This window comes from Rana temporaria, chromosome 7 (assembly GCF_905171775.1).
Source record: "Rana temporaria chromosome 7, aRanTem1.1, whole genome shotgun sequence".
Taxonomy (NCBI): Eukaryota; Metazoa; Chordata; class Amphibia; order Anura; family Ranidae; genus Rana; species Rana temporaria.
Genome location: NC_053495.1, coordinates 43,136,665 through 43,150,613, shown reverse-complemented (window position 1 = coordinate 43,150,613; position 13,949 = coordinate 43,136,665). Strand labels below are relative to the sequence as shown.

At 43.6% G+C, this 13,949-nt stretch overlaps 1 protein-coding gene across 4 annotated transcripts in view; it reads right to left on the bottom strand.

Moving 5' to 3' along the window:
- Nucleotides 1–13,949, bottom strand: part of BICD2 (BICD cargo adaptor 2) — a 142,529-nt gene that overhangs the window by 20,022 nt on the left and 108,558 nt on the right. For all 4 annotated transcript variants that reach the window (XM_040359279.1, XM_040359282.1, XM_040359281.1 and 1 more), the window contains exons 3-5: nucleotides 8,698–8,850; nucleotides 5,304–5,744; nucleotides 2,449–3,450 (exon numbers count right to left, since the gene is read on the bottom strand). In XM_040359279.1, the coding sequence (XP_040215213.1) occupies nucleotides 2,449–3,450; nucleotides 5,304–5,744; nucleotides 8,698–8,850 (1,596 nt within the window). The remainder of the gene's footprint in view (nucleotides 1–2,448; nucleotides 3,451–5,303; nucleotides 5,745–8,697; nucleotides 8,851–13,949) is intronic.

The following is a 13,949-nucleotide window of genomic DNA, read 5'->3' as shown; positions in this document are numbered from 1 at the left end:
GGGGGTGGGCGTACTAAGCGCAAGCTTACCTCGCATAGCACTCCCACCAGGAGCCGGGCTGAGACCACCAAACTCAATTCACATGTAGCTGAGACCGGGATCCGAACCTCTAGCTGCAGAGGTGAATGGCTTGTCAGCGCAGTGCCAATCGCGTTGAGCCACCGCAGCTCCCCTAGGCTACTCTTATTAATCTGATTGATCATGAAGTTTATAAATTTACTTTGTGAAGATTCCCACACATTTCCTTGAATTCTGTGAAATGCATTTACAGTGTCCTGTGAGTAGGCACTGCTGTGTCACGCATTTCACCGAGCCTGTCTTATGAGCTACAGAGGTGCTAAGAGTTTCAGGAGGTGGAGTTAGTACAGGAATCACATTGCTGGCAGACAGTAAAGTACCATGGGATATATAGTCCTTAGAAATTAAAACTAAACAGCAGAGAAGCTTAAAGTGGATATAAACCCACTCTCATCCTTTCTAAACTACTGCCATAGTGCTGATCTATAAGGATATACATGCCTCCTGCATGTATCCTTACCTGTCAAATGTCTCCCCTCTGTCTGTTATGAGACCTGAAAAACTGCAGATTCTGTGGGTGGATCTGTTGTCTGGAGCTCGGTGGGCGGAGTAGTGATGTCAGTAGACTCTCCGCCCACCTCCACACTCCCCTTGTCAACATGCATTTTTTCCTGTGTATTTATTACACTGAATTCTGCTATGATCACTAACATCCAGTCAAAATCCAGAAAAGTAACCACATGACTTCAGAAAAGGAGTGGGGGTGGGAATTAAAAAATAATGCCTGTCTGAAACTAGTGCATGTGATATGTAAATAACCTGTCACTCACAGCAAGGAGGCGGAACGGACTAAGGTTTTTCTCTGTAAGTCAGTTTTATTTCACTGAACAATAAAAGAGGATTGCTCAGAGCTGGATTAACTTTGTGTGGCAAGACTGGGCACAGATGATAGGAAATCTTATATTGTACATTGTGACATCAATGCAGGGGGATCCAGGAAGTTGTGTAAAGAGATGGGCGAGGAGACAGGCAGCACTTACAACATGAAAGAAGATTTATTTTCTTTAAGTAAGCCTGTGGCTTGAAAAATAACTGTTTGTATAGCTATTACAATGCTGAGGTTTCAAAATGAAAATGTATGCCGTGACCATAGATCTCCTTTGAGTATACTGTATGTCGAGGTGTTCCATACTAAAAAACATTTAACAAGGAGATTCTTCCGATTATAGGAATTTCAGATTGCTGCACTTCTCTGGACAAAACACATAGCCTTTACTAAATGAAGGCCTCCAGCTGACCTATACATGTAAATTAATTGGAAACATAACACATGAGAGCCCATTCACACAGGGGGTCTCCCAGATTCCGATAAACCCCCTGCCCACAGACCCTGAAAACCAACGGCGAGGGTTGTTGAGAAGATGCCCTTGTCCCCATCAACATGGGGACAAGGTGCTTTTGGGGTGGGCCGCCTGGTACAGTTCGGGGGGGGGGGGGGGGGGGGCGCTCGCTCGTCCGCACCCTTTCCTGACCGGCCGGGCTGCATGCTCGGATAAGGGTCTGGTATGGATTTGGCGGGACCCCTGAGCTGTTTTTTCGGCGTTGGGGTTCCCCTTGAAATCCATACCAGACCTAAGGGCCTGGTATTCTCTTGGAGGGGGAACCCATGCCAGTTTTTTATTTAAAATCAGTTTCAGAGCTATATGAATTGTGAATGGACTACAAGCGTGCTGATTAGCACACACCAACAGCCCATTGAAACTACAAGTCCGTCTACCACAGTGGTAGATGGGACTTGTAGTTTATTAACAGATCCCTGTGAATGAATGCCGATTTTAAATGTGATGGCAGCTGGAGGGGAGAGGAAGCCCCACCCACTGGGAGGGGGCTCAGGCATGGGGGACTGGTGTGCAACATGTTATCTTGAGGCTAATTGATAAACTCTCATAATTACATCCTATATAAAAAAAATGGTATTCCTTGGAGTAGGACAAAGAGAAGAAGAATTTAGTGATATAAACTGTGCATGCTACTCATTTCCCCAGAAAAGGGCTTCATATGTGTCTTTTCAATTTATTTTCTTGAATTGTGGTCTTAATTCTTGAAAAATGTAATTACTGTTTTATGGTATTTAGCAAAAAAAAATATTTTCCAAATCTAGAGTACAGGCCCTTCAAATTTAGTCAAAGCACAGCAGACGAACACAGTTCTTAAAGGAAAGATAAGACTGAATTAGGAAATAAAGAGGATATATAGCTTTGATTTGATTTAAGAATAGAAAGATTCAGCTGCTCTAGAGATTAATTCCAAAATACACTTTTCCATCTGCAATAATGAAACCTAACCTACTTTCTTTGGAGCAGATCACCCAATGAATAAATTATAATTTAAATAATAATTGCTTAAGCTCCATAGCCAATCGCTACTCACTTGTTTGTTGGCTTTCAATACGGTGCGCAGGGTAGCAATTTGCTCTCTCTTTGTGCTGAGCAAAGACTTCAGCTTCAAGATGTCATGCATGAGGGCTTCTTTGTCTTTGTCCACCGCTGGTCCAAGCTCCTGGCTGGCCACCTGCTGCCGAGACAACTCTGTGCTCCTGTCCACTGCAGCTTGTAAATGTTTGATCTGATCACGGATTATGGCTATGAGGTTGTAAATGTTCATGGGTTCCTTTCTGTGGTCGGAAACAGGCGATGGAACTGGAGATACTGGAGATCCGCACTCGCTTTGGCCATTTTCTGTGGTCAATAGACCCTTGGAAAGCAATATTGGTGACCTGCGCCCTTTACCCTCAGGACTGGTTCTGCCACCTTTTCCCTCCTTGTAGTAATCCAGCATGACCCTGTTGGGTGTCACGTTGTTGCACATACAGACATGGTGGTACAAGTTGGCCAATTCTTCACTAAATGTGACAAGCTCATCCTGTGCCACTGTGAGACTTCCTTGCGATTCTCCTGCCACGTCACTCACTTTCTTGAGTTCTTTCTCCAGTCTGACAACTTGGTCTCGATCTTGCCGTGTGGTCATTTCTAGATAGGAGATCTTTTCTGCCATAGACTGAGTTTCACTTTCAAACCTGTTCTTATCCTCTTCGTACTTAAGCTCACATTCTTCGTACTTGGACTTTACAGTCTTCAGTTCCTCCTTGAGGTCATGGATTTCTGCCATAGCAAGTTTGTATTTGCATTCCAGAATCTCAGGGCCATTAATGTCAACCTCATAGTAGTCCCCGTCTTCATGGCTGTCCCTGTCTTTCTCATTGTCCAGGGCAGACTGACGCTCCTTGGTGGCATGGAGCTTCTTCATGGCATTTAGGTTTTCAGTAAGCCTGCTAACTTTGTCACTTTGCTCAGACAGGGCTCCTTTGGTGTTCTCTAACTGTTTCTGAGACTCCTGAAGAGTCGACAAAAGACCAACCTTCTCTCTTTCGACCTAAAACAACATTTTAATAAAGGTGAAATCAGAATGAAAGCTCAAAATGACTTGTGGTTGACAACAAAAATACGGAAACTAATACGTTTACTTTTCAGAAACCAGTGATGCATAATGTAGGGTTGCACCAATAATGATACCAGTATAGGTGCCGATACTTGTACTTGAGTAAATCCTATGATATCTAAAAGCGGCACCTTTGCAGTGTGATTTCAAACCCATACAAAACGCACAGGAATGTAGCGCGACTTATCCGAGTCATATGTGGTTTCCCCCACTGCTCCTGTGTGAACCCATTTTAGAAAGACAGGGAAGCGCCATTAAGTGCAGTAATGGGCAAATAGTTTATTTGAAAAATGGTTAGAACAACTCAAATCTGCACGGTCATAGGACCCACTGATAATGGAAAACCATGGCTGCGTGTGGTGCTCACAGGGCTAGAGGAGATGTAGAAAGTTCTAAGATCCATGTAAACCAGCTTTGAGGGCACATATGGGTATAGGGCGGTAGTGACGTCAGCTTGGGGGGTGGAACACTGCAGTAACAGGCTACACGCTTGGAGCTTGTGAGCTCCCTCTACAGGCCTATCCAGACATGCCTACACATCTCCCCCAGCCCTGTGAGCAATGCAAGCGGCTATGGTTTTCAATCATCAGCGCATCAGGCAAGACGTGGACACTATGATCGCACAGACTTGTATTTGACATGCGAGATATGTACTTTTAAAATACAAGTCGTTCTATTTTTTTATGAAACTAGCTGCCCATTGCTGCACTTGGATAGCGCTTCCCTGGCTTTCTATATTGCCTTATTACAGAGCTGGCTTCTCACTCTGGGGATATCAGCCTCTGGTACTGAACTTTACGGACTACTATTATTGGACTTTTTAGGTCTGTTTCAGGGGTTGATCTTCTTGTGTGCCAATATCTCCCATTATGCTGTGTGAACCCAGGCTTGTCATAGTGACACTGATGCAGTGTGAGAAACCACATGCGATACAGACAGGAAATGCACCACACTCCTGTTCAAAATACATGCGATTCTTTTTTTTTTTATTTGGATGTGGGTGCAAGATACCCTCAAAATGTTCAGCTCTGCCCAATTACCAAAACAATTACAATTCTGATGATGTTACGCAGATGGATTAGTACACATTACTGGACGCAGTGCCATCTTAATAGCATCATGGGCCCCTGGGCAAAGAAATGCATTGGGGCCCAAACAATGAAGATGGCGTGCTACGCTGTCTGAGTCTGAAGATGGCAGAGGTGGGTGGAGCCGATCTAGTTTTCCAGCCGCAGAGGCGGCACGCTATGAAAGCTGGGGCGGCCGCGGCACGCTCTAAATGCTGGGGTGGCGTAGGCCTCTGACGTCACTGGTTGCTAGGCGCCGGGCTGCCAGAGATTCTAGCAACCAGAGCAGTCAAGTGGCATGCCCCAGCTTCAGAGGCTTGGCGTCCCTTTTCTGCAGCAGCTTATAGTGCTGGGGCATGGTGCACCTGCCTGGGATTCGCCCTGCCCGTCCTGATGGGGCCCCATCCATGGGCACCTGAGGCCCCTGGGCTGTGCCCACTGAATAAGATGGCCCTGACTGGATGGTCTAGCAGCAACACTCACATTATGGCCTTATGGGCAGGGGATGGAGACACAAGCAGTTACAGGGAAAAACTCACTAATGGAGCCTTGACAGGTGGAGATCAGAGATGGAACTATTAAAAAATATGCGTGAGAGTAGTGTTTTTAACATAAAATGGAATGCAGTGAACTGTAAATCATTCCGCAATGAGGAACTTCAGTTTCTCATTCCCTTATAACAATTTAAGATGTTGGCCATCAAATAGCATTTTGTCATACCTGCATCAGCTGCTGCTTTAATTTCTGGATTTCAGAGATGTTTAGCTCACTTAGCAGATCAGAAACCAGGCTTGGAGACGGGTCATTCTTTTTGGGGGTGGACATCTTGTTGTCAGCATTCATTTTGATGATCCCATTATGCTCAAAACCATTCATGGAATCATCATTGTTCGGCTCTGTAATCTCATCGCTGAACTTGAGTCCATCCAGGGAGAAGCTCAGATGGTTGCTGTACATGGAGTCATTGATGTTCATGTAATGGGACAGCTCCTTCCGCAGGTTGTTCTTCTGTTCACGCTCTGTCTTCAAAGTCTCTAGAGATTCCTCCAACTGTCTCTCCGATATCTCTTTTAACCGGATGGCATCTTCCAGTTGGCTGTTCAAGAATTCGGTCTCCTCCTCCAATCTTTTGATCTCATGTTTAAGACCTTCAAATTCCACCTAGAGGAAACAATGTAAAAGAAATTGAAAATCTGTAGCCTACAATAAATGCTTCCCAATGACCCTCTTTAGGGTTCAACAAAAGTAAATGACAGCTACTGATGCCTACAGAAAGATTAAAGTAGAACTTTATTTTCATTTTGGGTTGAGTAAAGAGGGTTATAACCCCTGTCAGTCTTTTTGCCACCTGTGTCACATTGCGAAGATTTCCATTCACTTCCTGTCCCATAGCCAAGCAGGAGGTAAGAGGAAATCCCTGCAAATTAAAAGGGAATGCTTTGGGGACCCCCAGGTCGCCAGAACTTGTGTGGAAATTTCCCCTCTATTACTTTTCTGGGGACCTCTCCAAAATTTGGGATTTTTTTCACTTTAATAATAATGGTAAACAGGACAAATAGAGAGGGTGCATCTCTTTAACGGGGAAACAGACATCAATAAAAACTGACAGGTGTTCGAATTCATCTTCACTCTCTCCAAAACAAAAAAAAATGTTTTGCCGTTAATTATACTTTAACCACTTAAGGACCGCCTTCTGCACATTTACGTCGGCAGAATGGCACGGCTGGGCACATGCACGTACGTCCTGTGCTAGTACCCAGCCGTGGGTCGCGTGCCCGTGGCGCACGCACGCGACCCGGTCCGAAGCTCCGAGGCCGCTGGAGTCCCGCGATCGGTCCCCGGAGCTGAAGAACGGGGAGAGCCGTGTGTAAACACGGCTTCCCCGTTCTTCACTGTGGCGGCGTCATCGATCGTGTGATCCCTTTTATAGGCATACACAATCGATGACGTCACACCTACAGCCACACCCCCCTACAGTTGTAAACACATATGAGGTCACACATAACCCCTTCAGCACCCCCCTGTGGTTAACTCCCAAACGGCAACCGTCATTTTCACAATAAACAATGCATTTTAAATGCATTTTTTGCTGTGAAAATGACAATGGTCCCAAAAATGTGTCAAAATTGTCCGAAGTGTCCGCCATAATGTCGCAGTCACGAAAACAAAAAAACCGCTGATCGCCGCCATTAGTAATAATAAAAAAAAAAAATGCAATAAAACTATCCCCTATTTTGTAAACGCTATAAATTTTGCGCAAACCAACCGATAAACGCTTATTGCGATTTTTTTTTACCAAAAATAGGTAGAAGAATACGTATTGGCCTAAACTGAGGAAAAAAAATGTTTTTTTTTATATATTTTTGGGGGATATTATAGCAAAAAATATTGTTTTTTTTTTCAAAATTGTCGCTCTATTTTTGTTTATAGCGCAAAAAATAAAAACCGCAGAGGTGATCAAATACCACCAAAAGGAAGCTTTGTGGGAAAAAAAGGACGCCAATTTTGTTTGGGAGCCACGTCGCACGACCGCGCAATTGTCTGTTAAAGTGACGCAGTGCCGAATCGCAAAACCTTTAGCTGCATTTTGGTCCAGGTCTTAAGTGGTTAAGGAAAGTGATAATGGTTGACACAGGCAAGAAAAGTTTTCCTTTAGGGCCAGTTCACACCAGACGCAGTACAGTTTAGGGTGCATTTTTTCTGTACTAAAAATGCATGCATAGTGTTTTCCATGTATTCCAATGGCAGTCAGAACTGTGTCTGGTGTGAACTTTCCCTAAAAGTACATCTAAACCCAAAAACTAAAATTTAATATACTGCAGCTTAGCAGTCTATAGATGAGGCGGCTGTATTCATTTCCTTTCTTCAGTTAGTTTTCCTTTGTCACCTGGTGATCCTGCCAGTAACATAATTCCTGTCCTAGGGTGACAACAGTGATGCACCATACAGTATATACAGAGAAGCAGCTTAGACTGAGCTGACCTCCTGATTTGGACTACAAACACCTTCCCCTCTCCTCATCTGTAGATGAAAGAAGACAGATGGGAAGGCCAATAAGATTGATATTTTAATTCAGTGGTCAGGAATTGACAAGGGAACTAGAATTCTATCAAAATCAACAAGTGTTTTTCTGTACTTAGCTTGAACAGCCACAAGGACTAGAAATGTGCAATAGAGAAAACGTTTGTTCTTGGGTTTAGACATCCTTGTAAAGAATTAGCCATGTGTCTGGCGGATCGGACGAGATCTGATAAACACGGACACGCTGTACGTTTCCATTTAATCTCCCCATAGGAAACATCGGGGCTCAGACAGGTCAGTCCCTGCTCAGTGAGCAGAGACGGACCGGTCATCCGCCGGCTCAGCGGAGCGCTCTCCCGCTGAGCGGATCGGTCCCCATGTGAAAAGGGCCTAATACATTCCAGACAGGTTAGGAGAAAAACCAACATACTTTAATGCCCATTAGCTTTCCTGTAGCCAAGTCTCGGGGTCTGTTCACACTGTAGCTCTGTATTAAAGTGGTTGTAAACCCCATTCATGAATTCTAACCTGGGCACATATATCTGTAGTGTTTACTTATCTCTCTCCAAAGCCCTAAATCTCATGTCTTTCTACTGCTTCATTCCTCTGTTATCAGCATTATAACGTCTGAAAAGTTCTCGGACACACAGGAGATGAAAGCAGTTGCAAATTTGTGTCTGGGATAGATAAGCAGAGAGTTTGTCTATTCACAATACAGCTCTACAAGTTTCTTCATTCCTCTGCTTATGTGGAGTGGGGGCGTGTGCCATCCCTCCAATCAGCTCACACAGTGTATGCCCAGACTCCCCTCCCACTGCCGAGACAGGAAAAAAGATTTGTAACATGATGTGCAAAGAATATAGAAAGCTGAAGACGGCAGATATGCATGTAAAACATCTATAGGGAGCTTTGTTTTATCTCTGTGTATCATCTGATGCTGTTCACTTCACACAGGTTTTACATCCACTTTAAATCCTGTTGCATTGGGCAGCTCATTAATTTGAATAAGCCCCCTAACACAAAAAAAAAAAAAAAAAAAAAAAAAAAGAACCTAAAAATATTTTCAAGGTACTTCTAATCAATCTATACCCACTTGGTTTTGCTTGAGAACAGAGACTTGCTTCTGCAGGGATATATTCTCCTCCTCCAGCTCGGTGTAATCCTGGAGCAAGCGCGCTTCACGGAACTTGTACTCCTTGATGTCATCGCGAAGGCGACCCCGCTGCACTTCCACATTCTGATTCAGCTGGAGATACATAAAAATCAAAACACTGAAATCATCTATCGCTAAATATAGTGTTGTTAAAAGAAATATTGATTTGTTCAATGCAACACCCAAATAAATATAACATTTTGCTTCAAGGCTCCTTTTCCTTATTGCAAGTTTATGAGTCAAGCAACCGACTTAATCAAAAACCTCCTTCTCCATACAGGATGTACAGATGATCGATACAGGGAACTTTTATATTGCATTTTATTTCATGTACAGAATAATAAAAGCAAGCAAAAATTTGTACTTTACAACAGATATGTACTTCTTGAAAATACACTACAGATTTCATTTAAGAAAGAACATTTGTCACCTACTCAAAGTCCAAATATTAAAAATTGTATCATTTTCCTTTGGGTGTAAAGAGTGGCCGACATAAGGCTTAAGCACATGGTGATAAAACTACATCAGAGATACAGATTTCCATTTGAGTCTACCGTGTTTCCCCGAAAATAAGACCTACCCCGAAAAAAAGATCTAGCCTTAATTTTCCAGGAGGGCTGTAATATACCATATATACTCAAGTATGAGCCAAGTTTTCAGCCCTTTTTTTTAGGGCTGAAAATACCCCCCTCGGCTTATACTCGAGTCAGTGTACCTGGAGGGGTGCGAGCGTCCATTGTTTAAAAGTCGTGGCTTCCCCTGGTCCCTTCCGTGATGGGCGTTTCCCAGAAGACACTGTGTTTAGTGTTCCGCCTATCACGGACGTCTTTTCATCCTCGGACAAGAGACTGTCCGTGATTGGCGGAACACTTAACACAGTGTCTGCTGGGAAATCGAGTCCAAGGATGAGTAGACGTTCGTAATAGGCTGCTGGGAAATGCCTATCACGGAACGGGACCAGGAGGAGACCGCGACTTTTAAACAATGAATGGAAGCCTGTAGCCTGTAAAAATTCCAGGTACACTGACTCAGGCACAGGAAGGCTGCAATGGGCACAGTGGAAATGGGCAGTGAGGTGGCAATGGGCATTGTTGACCCTCTTTTCCGCTTACAGTGGCTGCTGCATTCTCACCCTAGGCTTATACTCGAGTCAACAAGTTTTCACCTTTTTTGGGGTAAAATTAGGTACCTCGGCTTATACCCGAGTATATACAGTAAGTCCTACCCCAAAAATAAGCCCTAGTGTAAAATGTTTGTAACATCCTATAATCCACTGTATTCGTATATAATGTACAATGTGTGTGTTTCTGTAATATAATTGTGGACAAGAGCTCCAGCGAATCACAGAAGCGCAGAGCGGCGCTATAATGAAGAAATTTGAAACAATTATATTACACACACACATTGTATATTATATACTACTGTAATAGAGTGGATTATACGATTTTACAAGCATTTTAACTCAGTTCACACTGGGGGTTCCTCTCAGGCAGGGGGAGAGATGACAGCACATTACATGTTGGGGCCTACCCCGAAAATAAGCCCTACTGTGTCTTTTGTTGCCAAAATTAATACAAGACCTGGGCTTATTTTTGGGGAAACACAGTATAGTGAACCCTTGATGGCATTCTCTGGTGAAGAAAGGCTTTTCTAATTCTGCAGACACATTCTGAATAGAGGAGCCACCCTATGCCACAGAGATATACTGTGTACCGACTACTGTACAAGAAGTGACCATAGTGAACATCAAGACACTTTTTTTTTTTAAAGCTGTAGTATACTCAGAAAAAAATAAAAAAAAACTTTTGAACCCACAGCAGAATAATGACAGCTGAAATTCTGGGGTGGGTATTGAGGAGTGCCTGGTACAAAAGTTAATATCAAGTAAAGGTCTTTTTGAAATGTTTATTGGTTGAGATCAAACACAGCCAACACGTTTCAAGGAAAAGTCCCCTCCCTTCTTTAGGTCTTGCGCAGAAGAGGTTATTAGAATCACAAGGAGACAGAAAACCTACGTTAAGGCTTGATCAAAAAAAAAAAGCAAAGAAGGACTGACAGGGTTGTAAACCCTTTTTTCTGACTTAGAAGGGGGCTTACCTATAGGTAGTGGAAATATCTCCTAAACATGCGCCGTTTAGGAGATATTTCACTTGTAGTCCGCCGATAATGTAAATGGCGCATGCGCTGGGAAAAAACGAAACTCCGTGCCGTTTCTTCCCTAGCCTGTGCCGTTAATGGCGGCTCCTGTGTGCACGCGCGGGAGTGAGGTCTCGCGGCTCCGGCGAATCACAGAGCCGCGGCCCGGAAGGGGACATCGCTGGATTCTTTTGCAGGCAAGTGTCACATAATGGGCTAGTATGCGATGCATACTAGCCCATCATGCTTTTAATTTGCAGGAAGTAAAACCCATCAGGGTTTACTTCCTCTTTAACAGCACTATAAACTGCTGAAATGCAATTGGCTGCTATAGGTGACATTTAGCTCCAGATTATACACCCGAGGCTCAGTGTTTGTAGGTTTTATTGCACTGTTTTGTTACATGAGTAACCCATGATCCTTTGCAAAAATGGCTGATGCGGAAAACTGACAAAACCAAGAAAAATCACAGAATAGCAGCTGTTGGACCATCTAAATCTATTCCATATTCTAATATTAGAAAATAAAAATTAATAAGAAATAGTGAGGTTTTTGTTCCCGTACACAACCACAGATGGAAAGGAAAAGGCCTTTTTGAGCGGTGATTTGTCAAGCAGATTAGCAGAGCGGGACACAGAGGTCCTTTTATTAATTCGGCTGCCTACCACGTGTGACGTTCGCTACATTCCTTTCCGATTGTCACAGAAACCGGGAATAACTGAGAAAGTTGCATTCTATAGGCATAAAGGATACAAACCCTTCACACTGTAGGTTCTCATGAGATACAGATTAGTCATTTATAAAAGACCTTCTTTAATTGCTTGAATAACAAGATCCATGATCATCCCAGAAAAATGAATGTGGAACTTTGCAGCAAAATCTAAATTTTCCACTACCGCATTCTCTTCTCAATCTGAAAGAACAAGACTTTTTTTTCTCGGTTCTACGCTCACACAGCCACAGAATATTTCTGCCCGTAATAAACACGGTGCAAACAGCGGCAGCTGTCAGATTTGTATACTACAAATCAATGCCCGACACATTCACTGTTCTCATTCATCTGACCATTACATGGAATAAAGCCTTTGACCGACCCTGGACACTGTGCATCCTGGCTCGCCATTTCTGTGTCATTCTGGCTGTAGCCAATAGGCTGTCTCCTGCAGCTTCCTGGGATATAAACATCCGATTTCCCAGGAGGCATCAGCTTATAAAGGCAATACTGGAGGAGGAAGAATCTGGTGCACATCAGGGGGATAGGTGAAAGAACCCAGAAGACACCGCCGGCTCTCATTAATGTTTAAACAGAAGTGTATTCCTTTGATGTAAAAGGACAAATTGTTACAATGTTTAGACTTAAAGCGGAGTTCCAGCCTTTTTTATGTTTATTAAAAGTCAGCAGCTACAAAAAGTGTAGCTGCTGGCTTTTAATAAACAGACACTTAACTGTTCCACTGTCCAGCGACGCGGCCGCCTGGAGCTTTGCTCGTCTCCCTCCCCCCTCTCCGCCGGCGCCTCCAATCCAACTGTGAGCACCCGGCCGTGACAGCTTTTGGCTTCACGGCCGGGCACTCACTGCGCATGCGTCCGATGTGTCACGTTGTAGTCAGCGGCCATCCATTGGAACAAAGCCCCACCTCTTCCTCGTCAGTGATAGAGTATCCGGATGTGTCAGGCTGCAGTCAGCGGCCGTAAGAGGCACAATTGTGTGCTCAATGGACACAGGGGGAGCCAATCAGCGGGTTCGGTAGACGCGATGTCCGCCTGCGATCGCTCTTCACACTGTGATGGAACGGCGTTCTGTCAATGTAAACAAGGCAGACCACTGTTCTGTCAGGCATGGACACTGATCCTAAGTTCCTGCTAATCAGGAACACGGATCACTGTGTCCATGCAGTGACCCCCCCCCTACAGTACGAAAGCACGAACATGAACACACTTAAACCTTTCATCGTCCCTAATGTTAACCCCTTCCCTGCCAGTGTCATTAATACAGTGCATATTTTTTTAGCTCCGATCACTGTAATTATGTCACTGGTTCCCAAAAAAAGTGTCAAAGTGGCAGTTAGGTGTCCAATCTGTCAGCCACAACCCCCCCCCCCCCCAAAATAAAAAAAGAATTATCGCCTCCATTACTAGTAGAAATAAATGAAAAATGCCATAAATATATATCCCCTATTTTGTAGATGCTATAACTTTTACGCAAACCAATCAATATACGCCAATTGGGATATATATTTTTCCAAAAATATATAGCAGAACACATATTGGTCTAAATTTATGAAGACATTTTTTTAGATATTTATTTTAATTGTTGCTCTTTTTTTGTTAAAAGTTCAAAAAATAAAAACCGCAAAGGTGGTAAAATAAATAAAATATCACCAAAAGAAAACTATTTATAAGCGGGGCACGGACAATTTTGTTTGGGCACAGTGTCGCATGCCTGCGCAATTGTCAGTTATAGTAACGCAGCGCCGTATCGCAAAAAATAAAAAATTCCCTGGTCATTAAGGGTGTAAAACCTTCCCGGCTGAAGTAGTTAATCTGCATCAAACGCACGCCCAGTACTTTCCATGTAGAACACGTTGCATTTTTCGCTGTATGGAAAGCAGCAAAATGCATCAAACACATACCAGAACGCGCATGTCCTGAATTGCAATGAAGAAGACAAAAAAGGATGAAAATAAAAAAAACGCACTACTGCAGCAGAATGCATCAAAAATGTGAATGCAGAAATGCACCCGAATCACAGAAATTGTAGTCTGATCTGGCCCTTAAAGCGGGGGTTCACCCTAAAAAAAAACAAATTCTTGGTCTACCATCCATTCCAGCATACTAACGTCAGCTACAGTATGCCTTTATTTAATTTTTTTGCGCTGTACTTACAGTTTAATCCTTTAGTTTAGTTTCAGACTCCCGCGGCGTTCCTATGAAGAGGGGAACATGATTGACAGCCGGCTATGGCGCGTCACGCATTCCGAAAATAGCCGAAATAGGACTCGGATCTATACGGCGCCTGCGCAGTCAGCTCCTAGTCTGTGCGTAGGCGCCGTATA